We start from the raw sequence: 23,546 nt of genomic DNA, 5'->3' as shown, positions 1-23,546 counted from the left end.
CACGACTCAAGCGGGCACTGCTATGGCTACACATGCTTTGTGACAGAGAAGGCAATCAGTCGGAAACGGAAATATAGAACGTGCTGAGGACAGCTTAAGTGGTGTTCCAAGGACTCTAGCTGCTTTTCTGAAAGTTGACCCGCCAATTTTCAATGGATCGACAAATCCTGCTAAAGCAGACAATTCGTTCAAGGCTGTGGAGTGTGCATTACAGACTCAACATGTTCCGAATAATCAGTTTGTGGAATATGCGGCGTATCAACTCATAGGAGAAGCTCAGCATTGGTGGCAAGGAGAGTGTCGATTTTTGCAACTACAAAATATGAATATTCCGTGGGAGCTGTTTCGGACTGCTTTCTACAAGAAGTATTTTCCTGAATCAGTAAGGGAGGCCAGAGAGTTAGAGCTTACGTAGCTGAAGCAAGGTTCAATGTCTGTGGTTGAGTATACCAATAAGTTGGAGGAACTCTGTAGGTTCTCGAGAATAAGTCAGGGTACTCCTGAGTCCTATGAGGGATGGAACTGTATCAAATATTGAGTTGGGCTGAGGGAAGATATCATAAGTGTTGTGGCTCCATTGGAGATTAGGGAATTCTCATAATTGGTGAACGAGGCAAGATTTGTGGAGAATTGCATTGAGAAGATGACTTTGACGAGAGATACTCATAGGGGTACTAGTAGCAGAGGTCGTGGAAAGTATTTTCCACCAAGAGACCAGATCTTCAAAAGGGACGGACATGCCACTCAGCATCCTCGCGGTCAAAGAATTCAGAAGAAACAACAATGCCCAGTTTCACCAGGCGAAAGAAAATGGTCGATGCTATACTTGTGGACTGTTTGGACACATTTCCAAGAATTACAGTCGTTGGAAAAATCAGGATGCGAGTCAAAACCAACAGAAAATCCGTGTATTCACTGTGAACACCATATGTGAGAGCCTGAGATAAGAGGTAGGTGTATAATTGGTTATAAAATTTTAACTGTATTGTGCGATATTGGAACACCGTGTTTACTCACAGCTTGTGACGGAGAGAAAGGTTCGAGAACAAAAGTGTCAAACTTAGTGTCAAATTTAGGACCAAACTCACTTGTACCACGTAGAGTATTGCCGCTAGAGCTGATAGAACTTAGGGACATTTTTGGTTGAAGCGGGCAAATAATCAAGTTCTTAAAGACCAAAGGATCAAAGTAACGCTGCAAAAGTACAGTAATCTTAAAGACGGTGTGAGGTTTTATACGAAGGAGAGCACCAATACACCCTTGTGAACTAATCTATCTTTCCCTTGTAAATTACGTTAGAGTTCTTTATTTCGGAATCTCTCTTGGTGAATAAATTGAACCTTGCCCAATCCTATTCCTTGTTTGTACATATCCTCACACGGACCTTGTGCTCCTTGATGTCAGCATGAACGTGTACTATTAGGTTGAATCGCCTTTATTGAAGGGCTCATAATCCTCTTAAAATTAGTACAAACATATAATAAAAATAGACATAGAAATAAAGAACAATAATAAAATAGACATAGAAATAATTCAATGCATTAATAAAATTCAAGAGTAACAAGATCCAAACATGAATTCAATAACCAAACGAAAAAAGAGTATTAAGGGAATTAAAGAAGAAACTAGAAATAAAATGACGAGGAATGAAGGTAGCAGCAGCACTCTCAAGATCCAATTCGAAGTCAAACTAAGAATATCAAAAATCCTAGAGAGAAGTAGGAGTTTCTCTCACTAGAATTCAAAAACTAATAAAAAACTCAAGTGAAAAGTGAAGTGTGTTCAGTCTCATCTCCATCCCAGCCTCTAGTCTGCATTTTCGGGCCTGAAAATGGGTCTAAATCAGCCCAGAAATCGCCCCCAATGAGTTCTGTTAATTGCAGCACGTGATGCTCGTCACACGTACGAGTCGATGGGCTCTGCACAAGGTCACGCGTACGCATCAGTCACGCGTACGCGTCAGTGGTCAGCGCTCCTAGTCACGCGTACGACGTCAGTGGAAAATGGCTTGATCACGCGTATGCCTCGGCCATGCGCGCGCATCGCTTCCAGCTCGCAAATCTTCAAATTCTTGTGTTCCTTCCACTTTAGCATGCTTCCTCTTCATCCTCTATGCCATTCCTGCTCTATAAATCCTGTAATAACTTAACGCACATATCACGGCATCGAATGATAACAACAGATGATTATGAATTAATGATTTTAAGACCTAGGAAGCATGTTTTCAATCATAATACAAAATTAGGAAGGAAACTTAAAAACATGAAATTTACATGAATAAGTATGAGAATGGTTGACAAGACCCACTCAATTTAGTCCAAAATATATCATAAAATAGTGGTTTATCAACTCTCCATCTGAAACCAAATATATAGTTAAACCATATAGATAATCAAAAAATTAAAATCAAATCAGGAATAAAAATGGATAATAAAAAAATTAAAATCAAATAAGGAATAAAAAATTAACATACGAAGTAAATTAAAAGCAAACCTCATCATTCGAGCTTGTGGATTCCATTGAATAAAAAGTTATAATTAAAACCTTAAGATAACAAAAACCAGAAACGGCGCTGAGAAGAGTTTTTATGAACTGCGTGATCAAAGCAGAGCAGAGGGAAGCGTGGAGAAGAGAAGAAAGCGAGGAGTGAGGTTGACGCGATAGAAGAGAAGAGAAGTGAGAAGTGAGGTTGGCGCGATCGAAGAGAAGAGAAGTGACCCCTCTGCCGAGAAGAGAAGAAATTGCGATTGAAAGGAGATTTTTGGCGCGATGAAGAAACTCCTAACGCGTGTATTGTCTCTGACTCCTAGTGCATCCTTATACGTAACTGTATCTATTACTATATTTTAGTGAGAGTGGCTAAATTGGTGGCTGAAAAATGGTGTACAAAAAACATTTTTCTATGTGTTTAGGATAGTATGAATTTGTTGTAATATTGTATTGATTAATTTACTATTTTGTTGTACTTAAATCTTTGTTGAATAAAAAACAACATTATTGTTATCCTTTATGTTGTAAAAGTTATAATTAGATTTTATTCGCCTTAATTTTGAGTTTGCGATTTACAAGTTTAATCGTTATTATTATTATTTTAGGAGAAAAGCTCTACATCCATGTAAAAGTTACATTGATGGTATCCAAGCAACTTTTACTCCACGCCCCACTCCCCTGTTTGTTTTACACGCGCCTCTAATAACCTATATAACGAATCCTTATTTTTTTCATTATCAACATTTCTCAACGTAAACTTTTTCACACAACGTAAACCTCTTTCGTGTTTTTCTTCTTCTTCTTCAACCTAATTAAATTCGTTGTTCTCCTCTTTCACGTTTTTCTTCTCTGTATTATGGATCTGGATTGATTCAACGCAATTAGCTTCATCGTTCATCTTCTTCTTCGTTTTCTTCTTCGATCTGCACTTTCGAATTGAAACAATGAATGAATCAACTTCAAATCAGTTGAATGAGTGCGATTTTGATGATTTTTCTGAAACACATCAATTTGATGAGGTTTGGATTATTGAATTCTGAATCGAATTTAATGGAATAAAATTGCTAATTTTATTTGAAGTGAATTGAATGGACTGAGGTGATCTACATCTGAATTGAATTAAATTGAATTGATAATATGTAACTGTGAGTGTCAATAACTGTGAGTAACTTTTCAGTTCGGTAAGTACTAAAGAGGTGGTTCATTACGTTCATATTTTCGGTTCGGTCCGCAGAAAGGAGTCTAACAAAAATTAGACCAATATGTTCTGTTTTCTTCCCTAAGCACTATATGATTGTTTCACCGTAATTAAGATTTCAGTTCACCATAATTAAGATTTCGGTTCACCATAAAATTCTCTCCATATATGCCGATCCTCGTACAGCTCTGCATACCAAACCGAACTTATAAGGTGTGGTGAACCGAAAACAATAACTACCAATGAGAAATCACATTCCAATATCAACTACCACGCACAAATTGTGATCGATTCAGCAGAGAATGAAAGCGGTTAGAGACGATGGATGGTGACTAGCTCTGACTTGAGTGGTGTTGTGTATAAATATTATTAATATACAGGTTAGTGGATAATTTATGTGCCAAATATTAAATTGAGAAACTTTTATTTCAAATAAAAAAATATATTTTATATGTTGTTTCACCTACACCATATCTTATCAGGTCCAGTCATACACTAACCCATATATAAATTATTAGAGACACTTTTTTTTAATGTTTATCAAAAATAAATATTTTTTCGGTATATAAGAATAAAGTGATTATTATGGTATTTATAAGATAACAATTAATTTATTAAAACAAATTAAAAATTAATATTTAATTTAAAAAATATAAAATAAATAATTTTTAAATATTTAAAATTTGTTATAAAAAATAAATTAGATTAAATTTAAATAGCAAGTAATAAGCATGTAAATTTTATCTAAGAATAAATAGTATTATGTCTATTCGGTTCACCATAATTAAGATTTCGGTTTACCATGAGTACTATGTTCGGTTCACCATAAATGTTTAGCATTCATGGTTCAGAGTTCAGTGTTCAGGGTTCGGGTTCAGGGTTTAGGGTTTAGGATTTAGCATTCAGGGTTCAGAATTCAGAGTTCAGGGTTCGGATTTAGGGTTTAGGGTTTAGGTTTTAGGGTGTAGGGTTTAGGATTTAGGGTTTAAGGATTTAGGATTTATGGGTTCAGGCTTCAGTGTTCAGGGTTCTGGTTTTAGTGTTTAGGGTTTAGGGTTTAGGGGTTCAGTGTGTTTCTACCTTTCGGTTCGCCCAGTGTATTAATTTTGGTTCACTATGTTCTTTTGGAGTTCGAATGTATTGGTAAATACAGTGATTGCAATCACTGAGAACATGGAATAAAACAGCAGCCAGACAATTCCAACATATATATAAATTAATATCTCAGATGAGTAATCCATCTTGAATCAGATATAAATATCAACAATTTATACATACATTGATATTAAGAATAGATATATACATTAACATTGACATATATACATTTGAAAGAAGCATTGTTTGGTTCACTATGAGTACTATACAATGGTATTTGAAAGAAGCATTGTTTGGTTCACCATCTTGATTTTATATAATGGATTATGTTTCGTTCACTCAGTACTATACAATTGTATTGTGTTCGGCTCACCATGAGTACTATGTTCGGTTCACCATGAGTACTGTGTTCGGTTCACTACGGGTACTGTGTTCGGTTCATTCTGCACAATTCAAAATTCTTCTTCCTCACTTTCTACTACTTCTTCACCAGAGAGAGAAGGAGGAAAAGACAAAAAAATACAACAGTAACAACAACAAAAGAATGACGATAAGGAAAAAACACGTGAAGAAGAAGGAACGCGAAAAAGGAGAAAAATGAGGAGAAGGAGGAACGCAAAGAAGAAGGCAAAGAAGAAAGCGAAGAAGAAGACACTCCGTGTGTAAACGAGCGTGAGAAGAAGAAGAAGAAGAAGAAGAAGAAGAAGAAGCGTTTCGTGTGTGTTGGGCGCGTATATTTCACGTTTTAATTAATGCTATTGGATTTTTTTTGTGTTGGGCCAACTTAGTTACATGGTTACATGAATGTATAGCATCCCTGTTATTTTAGTGATCAAACAATCATAATATTAATATCATTCACTAATTTTATCTGAATTTTCAATATCCCAATATGGAATTAAGGGATATATGACAAGTTTAGCTATACTATTTTTATGCTGATGCCTTTTTATGAACTATTTTCTAGCATTCTAGAATTATTATACCTCTGGAGTATTTATTAACTTGATTATCAAAGTATCTTTTGTAGTATCTAGTGTGAATGTGTGATTGATGAGCTTACTCCATGTGTAATTTGTGTTTATATTATTGTTATTTTAGTCTTTTATTTTATAGTGTAACAAATTAAAAAAATATAGTACAATATATAAATTAAAATATGAATTTTTTTTCAATTAGAAGGTGTTATCATTGTGTATTTATCACTAGTAATCAGTTAGAAATAGTTAAAAGTAGTTAGAATTAGTTACAGTTCTTTAAATAATTAATAGTAATTAACAAAAAATGGACAGAGAGATACAAAAGTGAATAAAATGGTATTGTGTATAATTTTTTACATATCAATGATTAGTTACAAATATATAGGTAAATAAATTATGGAGAAAAAAAGGAAAATTATTTCTTTCTTTAAAACAAGAAAAAAGGCTAAGACATTACTAACATAATCTTAAAACAAGAACAAGCCGCTGTAATAAACTCAAATAGGCTGAGATTGTTACTCACGTTGCATGGTCATGATTTGCTAAGTGAGAGCACATTGAACAGGCCATTGAAGAGTGAATGAGTCCTGATATTTTTCTATCTTCAAGAAAGCAACCAGTCACGTGTCTTTTAAAGATTAAAATAAAAGAATCTCTATATAAATTGTAGTGTTGCCCATCAAGATGGGAAAATTCAATTTATAATTACTGATGTGTTATTTTAAAGATTAAAATAAAATAATTTTGTTAATCTAACCGATTAATGTTTTAAGAAATATGATTTCACAATTCTATATGAAGGTAACGGATTAAAGATAAAATTTTAATGGATTAAAATTATCAAAAAAATTTTACTGAAAGATCTAATTTGTTATTATTTTATTTTTTATTATTAATAAATATAATAGATAAATAATAAAATAATAATTTATAAAATAAAAATAAATTTTTATAATTAAATAATATATAAAAATTAATTTATAATTAAAACTAAATAAAAACTATTTAACAATTATTAAAAAAATATATTTTGTTATGGGATTATTTAATAGTTCAAATTTATTGGACTATCGAATCTTTTACCATGTTACCTGTCAAAATAAGACAATCCAATTTATAATTACTGATGTGTTATTTTGTTTTAGTTAAATCAGTAAGAGAGAGTGAGACAACAGGGATAGAGATAGACCGGTTTTTTCTATTTCATTAAACAATAATTTTCATAATTTTTTAAAAATTTAATTTTTCAAGAAGAAAAATAATTTTCTGATACTATGATGTTTATATTAAAATTTGCATCAAGTTCGATGGACATCTCTCATGCTAAGGTGAGTCAATTCTTTTTGTTTTTATCTTTTTCAAAAAAAAATAAAATCTTAACCTTAAATTTGTGATAACTTTTGTTATTAGAGATCATATCCTCTTTATTCTCTTCTTTATTTTTTTAACTCTCTATATATCGCTGTGTAATATCCAATAAAGTTTTTTTCACTCTTTTCCGTTTTTGTGTGTGAGAGTCTGTTTTTTCATCTTCTTAAATTGGACTCTATATTGACAATTCTGGATTTTTCTTCTTTTTTGTATTTTTTGCCATTAACTCTCTCATCAGTCGGCTTGTTGTATTCTTCTCTGCCCTGAAGAGGTTGACTTTAGTGAACCCTGTTTCAGTACTTTAATTTGAGACAAAAAAGTAGTTTCAATTATATAATCAAAACAAAATGACTAATAAGTAATTATCTATATTAAGTAGACTAGGTCATCTTAATTTCAAATGTCACTTGGGTGGCGCTAGCGCCGAAGATTGTTGGGGCCAAAGAAATTAAAGATCTCCGGCCGATTAGTATGGTGGGTTGTGTGTACAAGGTTATTTCTAAGGTGCTGGTTCGGAGGATGCGGAAGGTTATGCCAAAGCTAGTTGGGGAGACTCAGAGTGCTTTTGTGAAGGGTAGGAAAATACATGATGGGGCGCTGATTGCCTGCGAAACTGTGCAGTGGCTGAAGGTAAAGAAAAAGAGCTCAGTGATTATCAAATTAGACTTTCAAAAGGCTTATGATAGGGTCAAGTGGAATTTTGTGGATGTTGTTTTGCACAAGATGGGATTTGGCTGTAGGTGGAGGGCTTGGATAAAGGAATGTGTTTGCTCTGCATCCATGTCGATTCTAATAAATGGCTCACCCTCTAAGCCGTTCAAAATGGAGAGGGGCCTAAGACAAGGAGACCCGCTGTCCCCATTTTTGTTTGTGCTGGTTGTGGATGTTCTTCATAGAATGATCAGGGAGGCTGTGAGGAACGAGCGCATTACTCCGCTTTTGGTTGGGCGGGACAACATTGAGTTATCACACTTGCAGTTTGCAGATGATACAATCCTGTTCTGTCCTACTGAGGAGGAGACTATCCGGAACTACCAACGGTTGTTGCGTTGCTTTGAGTTGATGTCTGGGTTGAGCATCAACTTTGAAAAGTCCAGTTTGATTCCGGTTAATTGTGAGCGGAGTTGGACACGGGAAATGTGTCATATATTGGGGTGCAAGGAGGCTTCTTTACCAGTCAGGTACCTGGGTATTTCTCTGGGAGCAAACCCGAAGCTCGTCAGGACATGGAAACCTGTGATTGATAAAGTGGAAGAAAAGCTGAGCCTGTGGAAAGCAAAGTCCCTCAATAAGGCGGGTAAGCTGGTCCTTATTAAATCGGTTCTCAATAGTCTGCCGGTCTACTATCTCAGTCTATATAAGATGCCCAAGGGAGTGGCGGAGAAGATGATCTCACTACAAAGACGATTCTTATGGAGTAAAGAGGATGGGGTGTATGGGATGCCGCTAGTTAAATGGGATATAGTAATGGCTCCAAAAAAGGCAGGCGGATTGGGAGTTGGTGATGCAGTGGTTCGGAATACCGCCTTACTCTTTAAGTGGTGGTGGAGATTTTCAAAGGAGGACTGTCCTCTATGGAAGAAAGTTGTTTGTTCCTGCAATAACATGAATCCTTCTGAGATGCTGAGTGGACAGCCAATACCTACAAGAGGGGGTCCGTGGAAGGAGATATGTCAATTACAAATCAGTGAGCTACAAGTGAGGGAAAAGATGATCAGTGGCTTGTCCATGGAGGTCGGAAATGGCGGGTTAATCCGTTTCTGGGAGGATAACTGGCTACCTAGTGGTCCATTGAAAGATGTGTTTCCAAGACTGTTCTCGGTCTCAAACCTTAAAGGATCTGTTATAGGGAATTGTGGGTTCTGGGATGGGTTAGAGTGGGTCTGGAGTCTTCAATGGAGGAGAGAGTTATTCCAATGGGAGTTAGAGCTAGTAAACCAGCTTCAAGAGAGGTTACAAACAGTAAGGCTAACAAATGATAGAGAGGATAGTGTGGTCTGGAAATTTGATAAATCTGGCATTTTTTCCACTAACTCTTTTGTGCAGGTGCTGCAAGCAGAGGTTCTCCCGGAGGACATCACAACCTTTAGTTTCACTAGTGCTATTTGGAGAGGATTTGTACCTCCGAGGATCGAGCTGTTTGTTTGGTTTGTGCTGGTCGGCAGGGTGAATACCAAGGATAGACTACGTAGATTAGGCGTTATAGCACAACATGATAATTTGTGTGTGTTATGCCGTAAGTCTGAGGAGACTGCGTTTCATTTGTTTATTGGGTGTGAGCTCACTTGGCAGGTGTGGAGTGCTTGGCTGTTCGCTCTTGGGAGGATTTGGACAATACCAGGTTCTTTGAAAGAGCACCTTCAAAGTTGGACAAATGGGTCAGTGCGAAAGGATGAGAGGAAGCAGTGGTTCATTGGATTCTGTGCTGTTATATGGACAATTTGGCTAGAAAGGAATTGTAGAATTTTCAACACCAAAACATCTTGTGTGGAAGAAATTCTGAACAGATCTTTCGAATTCGCTGATGAATGGCTTGGTGATGAACCCTTTGGTTGTTGATGGCAATGCCGAAAATGACTAGGGGTTGTCATGTAAGTTGAGTAGTATGGTGTTAGTTCCTAGTTCATGTGTTGTACTGGTTTGCTTTAATGCTCCACCTTGTGTGTTGAGCTCTTTACTTCAAAAAAAAAAAATCTTAGTATTATGCTCGTTGAAAATGTACTGTAAACAAATAATAGATACTTTCGTTAAATTATTTTAGAGTTTTTTTGTTAACATTTTATATTGTTGTTTTTATTAATGCTTCAATTTTTTAGATACCAGTTTGATAGTTAATTTTTTATTTAAAAAAGATAATTAAAAGAAATCATTAGAATTCCTGAGACTTGTTCGTGAAGATAATCTTGTTTGGGTGTTGTGTATATCTGCTCTTGTCTCTTGGTATATATACATGTCTCTGTGTTGTTGCAGCTTTGATCTCACTTTTATCTCTTAGAGGAGCAATACATTTGTATACAATGATCATGATTATGGAATAGAGAGAATACTAACTAACAAGTCATGTTCTTCTCATTTGGACCAGCAGCGCATGGTATATGATCTATGTGGAATTTCTAGTTACGTTGTATCATATACGACACATGATGATGAGCATCTGATCAAGTGATTGATCAATCATGAGTTCATGACTCTATATCTTGACACTATCACCTTATTCCTTGCTATATTAACTTTGATACTTCTTTATAATGTGTATATCATCATTATACATATTTTTTAAATAAAATATTAACACTGAAATAATTAAATTTTTATAATAAAATAATCAAACATTTTTATAATAATGTAACTAAATTTTTCATGAAGATAAGAAATAATCACTACTCTGTTTTTTTTATATTTTAATTATAAATATGAATGAAATTCGTTAATATTACTTTATAAGGTTTGATTATATTGTTTATACATTTTGATATAATTTTAAATATACGGTAATTTTTTATATTTCAATGTATATTTTTTTTAGAAGTTGATTGGACAACCTCCAACCCTAGGTATCACAACACACCCACACTATACACTCACCCACATAACATTTAAGGGTTTATATTCAACACTTGGTGCACACACCAAAGTTTGAATCCAAATGCAGCATATTAAGAGGTATATGGTTTAACCAGTTGAGTTGAGCTAGGCCTCAGCTGCATATTTCAATATATTTAACTAGGAAAAGTATGAGGAGACAATAGTTTTATTCTACAATACATACAATGGGATTTAATTGAAATTAAAATTAAATTATGGGTACAAGTATTAATTATAAAGATTTGATAATTTGAGTTTTTTGAAAAATTAGGATTCAGTTATATGAAACCCAAAACCACGAACATCTCTCTCTGAAGGGAAGGATGGACCAAAAACGCAGCCTCTCCTGCCGACGGTGATAACGCATCTTCTCTCTGGCTCATGTCTTGTCACCGGAAGTCCGCACCGGTGAACTCCGAGCAGCGCATTCTGGTCGTCCGGCGCGTTTTGACGACACCGCATCAAGTCCATCTGCGAGAAACCCCAGTACAACCCAGCAGTAGCTGAGCTCTGTGCCGCTGTAACGCCGCCTCTGCTACTCCTCTCTTTTCATTCTTCCCCTTTCACCAACACAAGTTCCATGCTTCCTCCTTCCCGTGTTCTTTTGTTTATTTATGTTAACTAATTTTTAAATCTGCTTTTAGTGTTTAGATTAGGCTTAGATTAATGGATTGATACTTTTTGGATTCTAAAATGTTTGATGGCTAATTTTTCTGAATTGATTGCTGCTTAAATTGAGTGGAAAATCCCTGTTTACATATTGTGCACACCATATGCTCGATGAAATGCTTGAGTGAAACTTTTTATTTAATTCCTATATTTGGCCAGCATTTGTCTTAAATTTTGTTATCTTTAGGCATTCCGTCGCAGCCGGCTTACGTCTTCCTTGCGACGTCGGCATTCACAAGTTAGAGGGATTACAAGTGGAGTCAGGCTTGAGACGTCCATCACGCCACGGAAGAGCATAAATGGAGTTGAATTTCATTCAACCGCTATGTGGTGTTCTATTGGCCGTCAGTAACGGAAATTCATCAAATTCACATAACAATGATCCCAACCATTGCGTAGAAGAGGGTGAAGAATCCAACAAGGTAAGCAATTTATGTGGAGGCATGCATAGCGGATGGTTATTTGTTTATGATTTTTATTCATTCCACTTAGTGAAAGTAGGGGGCTCTTTTTTATGTTAAATGCTTCAGTAGATGCAACAAAAGTACTCCACATGCAACCACTTCTATGATTTTATTAAATTCTTTTTATGATTATATGGACGAAGAATTCGCATGTGATAATTCAATGTCATGTATATTTGATATGTGCAGAATTTGCGTGTGATAATGATTCCAAAGCTCCACTGGAACCATATTAGTGAAGTATATAATATAAAATATAGCTAATAGAGATGTGGTTATTTAGACTCTTTGTAAAATAATTGTTAAATATTCAGGAGATATGAATTCATGGTTAACTAAATATTTATCCTGCATATTTAGATTAACTATAGTTATATGATGAATAAACTAGATAGAGACTAAATTAAATGTCGCTCCGGTATATGATTAAATTAATCCGACCTTACACGATTATTTAGTACATTACTATGCAAGTAGTTAATTGTTGTCATCTTTTTGTGTTGTTTAGCAGGTGGTTCCTCTGGAGGCCTCTCAAAATATGGAATTTGGTGCTCCGGTTTGCCGGCATGAGCGCCAACAAGCTGGTAGCTGCATGTCTTTGTTAAGCTCATTTAGCAGCAGTTAGAATCTGTTGGAAATGGTTTCGAGTACCTTTAATATTTTTCTTTATGGATATTGGATTTCAATAGTTATTCATTTGTCAGCAATTGTAGATGAAGATGATATTTTTCAAAGACACAAATGCCAAGTGTGATGCTTTTGTTGTTAGCAACGGGTGGCTTTATTCTTTAAAGATATAAAGATGATATTTTTCAAAGACACAAATGTCAAGTGTGATGCTTTTGTTGTTAGCAATGGGTGGCTTTATTCTTTAAAGATATAGGTATCCGGTGTGTTCGTAATTGTTGCAAGAAACTAGACTTGATTAATTTCAATGAACCAATTTAATCTAAATAAGTTCCGATGCTTTGTTGTATAAGGAGCTTGATTAATTTCATTCGGTGTGCAGCTAGTCGCTTTAGATAGTAGTTACATGTTTATCTTTACTTAGATGTGTTGGATGTTCATTTATGTATGAAATCAGATGTTTACTGTAACTGTATACGTGGATGGTTGTTTTCGGGTATTCAACCCTTGTAAACTGTAGCAGGTATTTAAAACAAATTATAGTATATTGGTTCAAGAACAGTGATAATGAAGTCAACACTTATCAGATTCAAGTAATGTCAGCTTGAAATACAAAAGAGATATCCCTGTAGTAAGAAATAGTATACTGGATGTTCGGTTCACCATGTATCTAGATGGTTACTTTCATAAGAAAAATAGATGGTCATTTTCGACTCACTCGTCAGTGTCATGCTTGAATTCTTTTACACTAACAGATTCATATAAGTTCTAAAAAAAAGGGATCCACCACAAAAATGTCATCCCAATGTGTCATAAATAAATTCCAAAGACTCTAACTAGTAAATAAGGTAAATATTCAAATCTTATCAAGTACGTTATCTTAAGTATGCTAAGTTTTTCTTCCTTTGAACTTTCTCCCTTTTGGCAATCCTTCTGTACATTATTTCAACGTCCTCGTACTCGGAGTCGTGAATGGTGATCTCACTTCCTTTTTACCCATCTGATTTATAGCTTGGACTGTAGGAGAATGTATGATTGGATCGCCGTGAATAAATACTCACTCAATAGGTTCTCTGCAATCCAAGTGAATATTCTTTTCAGTTTATAATCAAGTAAGAAAAATTAAAACAACATGAAACATAAAAATTGTATTCATTCCAGTTGCTAATAAAAAAAAATAGCAGCCCCATGTAGAGAAAGAAAATCTTTAGCAAGAATTTAACTGGATTTAGAGACCAAATCAACCAATTATAAACACAACAATGAGCATGGTAAATAAGAATCACACAGCACAACATGTTATTACCAAACAACAATGGCTACAGCAAAAAATAACCACCACAAAATGAATTAAAGTAACCATTCATTTCAGTAAACGTCATGACTAAATATCTAAGACTAGAACCTACTTTTCAGCACCATATATACACTAGTTTACGTAGAAAACAGAGACTCTTTTAGCATTACCTTTTAAAAAGGTGCTGACACTACAATCAAATCAAAATAGCAATCCCCATTATGAAAAATGACCATCTAATTACCTGGAAAACTAACCATCTGACATGTAATTGATCTCATCATGTGTACATCGAGTTAGTAGCAAATACAAAAAAAAAGTATACATCTAATACCAATGCAACAACGATATATGCAAGTACTAATTAATTAAGGGAAAAGAAATAAAATAAAATCCCCTCGTTTCTAACATTCGACTCTCATTCTACCCTCAATTCCAGCAACAATTCAAGATGCTCTCAAAATCAATTCTAGGAGCATTTAACAATAAAAAATGATCTCATAATATATATAGTGACATAAAAAATTCAAAGACGATCACTCATGAAGATCAAACCTCACAATTTTCCTTTTGTAACCATCTATAAATGAGATAAAAAAAACTAACTCATGAAGACATAGCAGCAAATACGAAATCCAACCATCCAATCCGCTATCAAAGCGACCATCCAAGTTCTACAAATAAAATTATTAACAATCCATGAGGAGGAGCACAGCCATCAATTACAAACACACCAAACACAACCACATATCATGCACGGTCTATCAAAACAAAGTATCCCAATTTAATAAGTAATTTAATAACCTATTTGGTAGTAGTTAGTATAAAAAATCATTTGTTATTTTCAATAAAAAAATGAGATGAAACTAGCTAGACAATAGACAGAGCAAGTAAACAGAGACAAAGCAATGAAAAATCATAGTTTTGCAACCTAACAATTAAACAACCATAAGGCAAGTATGGAAGTTGGTGGAATGAGTTAATCCGACTTCTCTTTCAGAGTCTGAAAAAAAATTTACTTTATGTAAAGCTACAGGTAAAATAAGCTACCATGAATTATGGATACATACATATATGTAATTTCTTCTTAGTTACTCAAAACTCATGCATTTAATGAGGCATATTGCAAAGAATGACTTAAATAGCATATTAATAGTAACCTCTGCTATGATATCCTGATGCCATTTAGTCCACATACATATAATAAAAATAAAGAATTTAATCATTATAAGTAGCTTTTGTTCTCTCTCAATTATGGCGTTTGAAAGAGTAAAATGATATCAATAGCAATGATAACAAGAGGCACAGCTAACAAGCCAAGAAATTTGATTGACGATATGTATGTCATTCCACTTGAATTCAATTAAGATCTTGAATGCTATTACTGTTTACTATCTAATGAACACTAAACCACAGGGTTTGGACGCCTGTCTTGTTGAAGCCTTAAACCTGGGATATTTAGATTGTTTTATTGCTGCCTGAGGCACACACCATTTAAAAAAAAAAAGCTTATATTGTGTACTTATCCTACTGATGTGTCTGGAAGCATTAGTTAAATACAATAAATAGAAAAATAATCAAATAGAAAAATTTGAATAATTAGAAAAATAGCAGCCACCACTTGTTCACTATGGGTAATCAAGGATTTAATCAACAAAATCTATCTACATTCAAACATGCAAGAGCGATTACCAATTGAAACATGAACAACTAAACCCACTTACATTTGATGGTTAGGATTCTTCCAGAGATGATGTTCATTGTATTTCCGGTGAACTGTTGACCATCAGACGGCTGTTTTCTTGGGTCGGCTGCACCGTTGCTATGGAGAGGAAAGCGCCCGCGCGAGGAGAACTCTGCTGCTGCTCGGTTCGTCGGTGAGGGCTCCTTGGTTGCGTTCCTGGTCGGCGGCGTCGCGCCCTGCGGCTCGGTTGCAGAGACGGCTGGATGTTCAACAGAGAGAGGCCGCCGTCCTTGATGCCAAGGATGAGGAGTATTACGTTTAGGGGTGACCTTCCTCGGTTGCAACTTGAGAGGTTCTGAGGCTTCTGCGCCGTAACGGGTGTGTGCAAAGATTGGGAGGGTTTGGGTGGGGGGGGGGGACGGCAAAAAATAAGGGTTGGGTGATTTGGAAAAAAAGTGAAAATATGAAAAATTGGGTGGTATGTTAATCTAAACAGCCATAATAGAATTAGGGTTATTAATAGATTAATTCTCTCTATTAATATTAATTGGGCCTAATAAACGGCTCATTGTATACATTGTATACATATTTTATTGTCTCCCTAGCGGTGCTCATTTAACTAATCTATATGGACCTTCCTAGTAGAAGCTAATTTGCCATGTCCATAATATGGTTTTCAGGTCCGAGCACTTTGACTCGTCTACATGGACCTTCCCAGTAGGAGCTAATTTGCCATGTCCATAATGTGGTTTTCAGGTCTGTTCAACCTTAAGAAGTACAAGGTGGCTTATTTGGTATTGCATGGCATGGCAAGTATTGTTACAAACTTGTTAGTATCTGTGTCAAAAAGAGTATAGTAAGGATTCTTGCAACACTTCTAATGAAATCATAGCATCTCAGTCGTAAACTAAGTTTGAAAGGAGTTTTTTTAGTTGTGTAACATTTTTACTGTTAGAATGACACGTTTTCTATTGCGTCGCTTTGATAGCGAAGATATTACAACAACATCTATATATTTAATAATAACATAAAACTCTTTAACTCGAAATTGTATCCACTTTTCTTTGACAGAAATACTTTTACTTTTTTTTTACATACATACATATATAAATACACACACACAATACTATTACATCCACATCCAAATATATAAATATATACAAAGCCTTTTCATAAAACTACAACTCCTATCCCTCTTTATAAAGTATAATAATAATAATGGAGGAAAAACAATAACTAAAGATATGTCGGACAGATGTAGTACAGCTAAAAGTTTAGCAAAATTTTCATAGGCTTCCTCGTCAGTTTTTTGAAAAATATAGGGCTGTAGGGGTAAGAATTTAACCACACAGTCTCAACAGAGGATTTTTATAATTGTCATAACATTTTTACGGTTAGAATGACACGTTTTCAATTACGTCACTTTGATAGCGAAAATATTACAACAACATCTATATATTTAATAATAAAATAAAAATCTTTAACTTGAAATTGTATCAACTTTTCTTTGACAGAAATAATTTTACTTTCTTTTTACATACATACATATATAAATATACACACACAATACTATTACATCCATATCCAAATATATAAATATATACAAAGCCTTATCACAAAACCATAACTCCTATCCCTCCTTATAAAGTATAATAATAATGGAGAAAAAACAATAACTAAGATATGTTAGACAGATATAGTACAGCTAAAAATTTAGCAAAATTTTCATAGGCTTCCTGGTCAGTTTTCTGAAAAATATAGGGCTGTAGGTATGAGAATTTAACCACAGTCTCAACAGAGGAGTTTTATAATTGTCATAAGAAGATATATATAAAAAGAAAATTGTTTTCAACTGCAGTGATCATTGCTCGTCTTGTGAACCTTTTCAAACATCAACAATTAACTATCCAAAATCTGAATTCATATTTTACTTATAAAATTTCAATCAAACGTAATAATATCCCATAACATTTCACTACATACTAAAAAACCATTCTAACCAATCTTACTAATAATTGATCCAATCACGACCTCCCGCCCAAAATATAATCAATGGCCTCCGGCCCAAACAGTCACAACACTCCACGATATTCCGAACCAAGTCACAATCACAAGTAATCAAGCAATCACACACACAAAAATCATTTACGATAAGTAGTACAATTAACATTTACACAAATTATCAATTTGGCAAACAAAATTAATTATGCACACCCAACAATAAAAATTAAATGCACATGATGCATGCCTGCCTTATGACCATGAGCTCACGTGTCGGTTATTAAGATAAATCCGACACAAAATCTACTTGGCATCTCATGATCGGTCTCTTGGTGTGCATTTCCAGAAAAAAAAAAATCAACAAGTTCTGACACCATTATCTCAACAGAAAATACCGTCTCATTTCGACATAGTCCCCTCTTAAAAATATACTTAACCACCCTCAAGGTTCCTCAATTTCAATCTCAACTTATCCTAATTCAATTCAATATTCAGTCCAATATTAGCTACTCAAATTAGAATCTCCATTAAATAATAATTTCTAATCAACAACAACAACAAAGCCTTATCCCACTAAGTGGGGTTGGCTACATGAATCAAACGACGCCATTTTGACCACCCTGCTTAGAAATAATAATTTCTAATCAAACTTGCAAAAATATACACTAACATCAAGCAAGTTTCAACCAAATCAAAGAAAATTCATATAATCGAGAATTTCAGCAACCAATAATAAAACCAAACATAATTCACACCACCATAACATGAAACCAATCACCAGTTACAGCCACAAATCAACCATTCACAATAATTAATTACAAAAAATAATTATAATATATTTGCATTTATTTACTGAATCTCACAGGCATTCAAAAATTTAAAAGCTTTAATTTAATTACATCCCCTATCTCAATTAGTTGAACTCAGGAATTAAATGCGCCAAACCCTCTTTTTATTCTGAATTCGCAGCAGTGGCCGCACCCCAACGCAACCGGGACAGCAGCAGCAGTATCTCCAATCACTCCCGCAGCAGCAACAACAACTTTCCACGACATTGATGATGATTGCTGCAAACCAAAGAATTCGAATTTGATGGAAATTAAAGACGGAAATAGTTCTGAAAATTCAAGACAAGGCAGAGACTAAAATTGAATTAGAATAAGAACAATCGGACAAATAAATTGATGGTAGAATAGAACATGAAACTGGAACAGAATTAGGGGAAATGAGCAGTGAGCTGAACCTAAATTGAAACAAGGTAGCAGTGAGGTTTTCGGAACAGAAATTGACTTACTGCAGCTAGGGGAGATCAAACGAAGCAGCAACAGCTCTGGCACTCAGAAGAACAGAAGCCAGAAGCCAAGACACCCATTTTAGTGGTGGCAGCACCAACCCAATCAGCCTGGGCAGCATAGGTACGGTTCAATTCTTCACCAACGGTGGCACGAACGTGAGTCCCAACAACGTTAATGGTAGCAACAACAGTAGGCCCGGATAGTGGATGGTCAATGGAATGCCCAAGGGATGTGAAGAACATGTTGCAACAACTTAAGGGTAAGCCTGATGTTCAATATTTTTCAGTCCTTTCATATTTTCATGCAATGGCTTTGTGGCAGTATGATTTCCTAATATTTCTCTATTTATTCAAATGGAATAATATAACTATTTATTATTATTATTATTATTATTATTATTTTTGTATACAAGCACATCTTTATTTAACCTCCTAATTAATCAAACATACCCTCATTAGAAGGTAAGTATTTGCTGGTGAGTCGTGTCATTTGAACATCACAATGTCGGTCACCACTCAACACAAAAATGCTCCAATGACGAATAAAAAAGTTTACGAGTTAGAGTTGGGTGGCCACACCAAAATTCAATAGAATCAGAGTAGGTTTTGACATGGAATATGCTGAATTCGATGTTCAAAAAACTTTTCTTTTGTGCTGATTGTTGTTGATAGATTCATGAAGGTGGTGATTATCATTAGCTTTATTTGTTGAGCAATGTTACATGATAAACAAAATTATTAATTTTGACCAACACTTGGCCAACAATATGATTTTTATATGAAATTCTAAATCCTAAACACTAATTCCTAGTAGTATAAAATTAAAGTGGGGGCCTAAAGTGTTGAACATATTTATAAAAAGTGTTGGCCCTAACATTTCTCATATTTGTGTCTGTTTGATACGTGTCTCGAACCAAATAATAAGATACAAGTACTTTTGTCTTTCGTCTCCTCACAAATTTTGTATAGATAGAAAACTAGGCAAATTTAGTTGAGTGAATTACAACATGAGGATGTCAGTTCAATAACCAAACGTGCTCATGTCACTCGCTATTCAAATTATCAGATAATCCTTGATTAAAATAATTATCACAATAAAAAATAAATGGTTACCTGAGTGATCGTAGTACTTCAGTGTCAAAACCAGGTCCAGAGTAAAAGTTTGGTAGTGGAGTGTAATCAACGGAAATCCTGGCATGTTATTGACTGAGATATCACTTGCACTTTATGCACAAGCCATATAGACTCTAGCTTTTGCTAGTCCTTGCAATCCCATTAGTCAAAACAACATAAAAATTTGTTTAGACTAACTGACGAAAATCAGAAATTTTGCATCAAATGAGTAATAAAGCAGGGAGGTAGCTAAGATAGTGATTAGAATAAAAAATTATCTCTTTCTCAGCTGAAGGCTAAATGTGCCTACAAAATATTGTTATCATTAGCTCTTATCATAAAATGTTCCCTTTCAGAAAAGATACAGTAAAACAACTAACTTTTCTGACTCCATTGTCACAAATTATGTTGTAAATAACTACTCCCAGAACTTTAATCCAATTACATAATATAGGAACGATCAAGCATATCAAAGAAAGTCATCCTCCTTGGAAACCTGGGTGGGAGCCGCAACAACATGGAATCATGTATTTCAATAGGTAAATGAGTAGCCACAATCACAATCCCTCCATTCTTCCGATGTTCCGAGATGATGTACTCAAGTAACTTCACCCCTTCATCATCCAACGCAACGGAAGGCTCATCAAGCAACCATATGGGTCGATCGACAATCAACATTGCAAGTTGCACTCTTTTCCGCTGCCCCATGGATAGCATCTTTGGTTTCTCCTTGGCCAATCTGCCCAGCCCCGCCCCATCATGGATAGCATCTTTGGTTTCTCCTTGGCCAATCTGCCCAGCCCCGCCCCATCAACTCAAGCGCAGGTAAAGCCTTGCCATACTTTCCTTCAAGAAGCTCAAACCACTGAACATTTTCGAGAACCGTGAACCGATCAGTGATCGCATCCTTGAGGGAGAGCCAGTTGAGCTTGAGCTTGTACTGGTGGAAGATTCCAGAATCTTGTATGTTGTGTCCATTCCAAAGAATTTCACCGGCTGAGGGACGGGAAAATCCAGCTAACATGCAGAGGAAGGTGGTCTTGCCAGAGCCATTTGCACCAGTTAGGACTAGCGCACTTCCGTTATGGAGAGAGACATTGACATGACGGAGAACATGCTGAGCATTTCTCATGCAAGAGACATTGTTAAGGAGGAGACGAGGGAATGGGGGTTTTCTAATACACATTTAAGTGAAAAATCAATGCCAATGTGCAGATTAAGGCTTTATTTCTAATCCTTTCCTTTGGTTCCCCTCAGAATAAGACAGAGTGTTGAGTTTGTGAAAGAGATGAACTGAAACCATTGCATTATTTTTCTACACAAAAAAGTGTGATTACATGTGATGCATGGAAAAGATTAAACAAATTAAATGTAAAATAAATATGTATCATAGAGATATACACATTAGTTTGTTTCTGGAACTTGGGAATAGATATTCAAAATGAGTTCAAATAATCATATTTTCTTTTCTACATGATGAATATATTGCTTTATCTTATTATGTGCTGTTAATCCTCAAAAAAGTTGAGAAAATCGTTATTCACATTATTTTCATGTTCTATATATAACTTTGCTAACTAATACATTAGGTGGAGGTAAATTTTCTACACGAAGTAGAACCATGAATATATAAACCTTGGCATCATTGGAAATAATGCATCTCAACCACATCATATAGATACACTGAGAAGAATTCAATTATGAAAATTCACCTCATCATCCGTATCTTAAAGCACTATTGTAAGAGTAAACACAGATGGTTAGGACACAACTGTGCTACTCAAGTTTCAAAAACGAAGTGTTGCAAAAGCTATAGGCAAAGAATTTATCTCATGAATATCTCAATTAAAAATAGTAGAGTTATAAAACTATGTGCCTCTTATCTTCCACAATAAGTAGGTATATCTTTTTTGCATATGCCTTAGCTTCTTCCTTATATGTAAAAAAATCCAATTGACAGCAATTTCCAATTACAGATTAATACACAATCAATTAGATTAATATACAATGAAACTCACCAAGAATAGAAAGCAAACAGATTAATATACAATTAACCAAAAAAAAATTAAAGTTCCCCACTGCAACCTGACTTAGCTTTGACAACAGAAAAGAAACATGAGGCGGAGTCAAAGAATGACAGTAGCAGAGAGGCAGAGACAGAGGAGGCACACAGAAGCAGAGGGGAGGCAGCAACTGCCGGCAACAAGCGAGCAGATGCGAGCATGGCGGGGAGACTAGTCAGAGCTGCTGGCGGGAGGCACGGAGACGAGGCCGGTGGCAGTGAGAAGCTGCTGTGTGTGCCTGTGCTTGTGTGAGAAAGTGAGAGTTAGAGATGATTGAGGTTAGGAATGGGGGGACTGGGGAAGGGGGAGTCCTCGGGCGAGGAAATTACAAATTAGGGTTTTCTTTTTTTAATAATTAAAATGTTCGTCGTATTGGGTTTTTTTAAAAGAAAAAATTGATCTGGTTTAAATTTTCAAACCGTCCAAGTCTACGCACCGATTTTTAAGCGTCTCCGTTCTAATTGCTACTCTGGACCGGTTTTAATCTGGCTAGGTTAGATTTCTGGCATTTTCTTTGTAGGGACTCATTTGTTGGCTAAAGTAATTATAATAATTACTGCAAATAATCATCAATGATAATTTTAATAGTGTGAGATTGGTGTGAAATTTTATCAAATGACTCACTTTTCTTTGCTGGTTATATGCTAGTCAGAATTTAATAAAGTTGTTGGCTCCCTAGACTTTTCCAAAAAAATTATAACCCCCTTTTAATGCAAGATGCATGAGAGGAACAAGAAGACAGTTTCCTAGGAAAATTGGCAGAATATGAAAAGGAACTCGGCACCCGCTCCCGGAGGCAAAAGAATGTTCAGTAGAAGATTCATTTTGCTACATTATACATTTTCTGCTATATATGTATCATTTTCCTATTGTATCACACAAATATTTAATTACTTAGAAGCCTCTTAACACACCTCCACCGTTATCTCCAATCTGGCTTAACAAGTTGCAAAAGAATCAATTTCAGATCTCTTCATCCAAAACACGTGCCTTAGCTACTTTGAAACTCCTTGGTCCTCTCTTAAGACAAGCTGCATTACTAACTATATCCAAGCCAGTAATAAGTAGAATCAGTCCATGAAAGGTGACCACAATATTGAAATAATATTAAATATCGCCATCGATCACAAGATAATTTCCTTAAGGATTAAGAGAACCAACATAACAAGGCACATGATGAGCAGCACCGTCGCACACATCACCATGCCCCCTTTTTCTGGTTTCTCTCTGCCTGTAAGTACGAAAACTGAGATGAAAATTGTGGAAAGCACTAAAGAGAGAGCATGAAACACATAGTCTAGCTAAAACCATGGGAAAGGAAGAGATGTAGGACCTTCTGAAGCTGTTTAAGGCCATCTTCAACTATAGTGGCTACATTCTGAATGTTGTAGTCTATTCTATCAACAATCATACCCTATACATACAGAATGTCAATTTCTCAAGGGTTTATAAATAAGAAAGTTTTCAATTCCCAATTAAAGGATGGTATCTGCTGACCTGGTCAATGACTAGGACTGATAAATCCTTCATAATTTGAGCAAGCTTGTTTACAGATTCTACAACCTATCAATACAAGAATATATTACTTAGCTCATGAACAACCAACACAACACAG

The 23,546-nt window shown here is 35.2% G+C and overlaps 1 protein-coding gene across 1 annotated transcript; it reads right to left on the bottom strand.

The window, feature by feature from the left end:
- Positions 1-20,129: 20,129 nt before the first annotated feature.
- Positions 20,130-21,128, bottom strand: LOC112778288 (ABC transporter I family member 1-like). Its single transcript, XM_025822623.3, has 2 exons — positions 20,678-21,128; positions 20,130-20,619 (listed from the first exon to the last, which is right to left on the bottom strand). The coding sequence occupies exons 1-2, from the start codon at positions 21,052-21,054 to the stop codon at positions 20,310-20,312; spliced, it is 687 nt and encodes a 228-aa protein (XP_025678408.1). The 5' UTR covers positions 21,055-21,128; the 3' UTR covers positions 20,130-20,309.
- Positions 21,129-23,546: the final 2,418 nt, after the last annotated feature.

This window comes from Arachis hypogaea, chromosome 19, assembly GCF_003086295.3.
Source record: "Arachis hypogaea cultivar Tifrunner chromosome 19, arahy.Tifrunner.gnm2.J5K5, whole genome shotgun sequence".
Taxonomy (NCBI): domain Eukaryota; kingdom Viridiplantae; phylum Streptophyta; class Magnoliopsida; order Fabales; family Fabaceae; genus Arachis; species Arachis hypogaea.
Note: the sequence above shows the minus strand (reverse complement) of the source record. Positions and strands in the feature narration are given on the sequence as shown.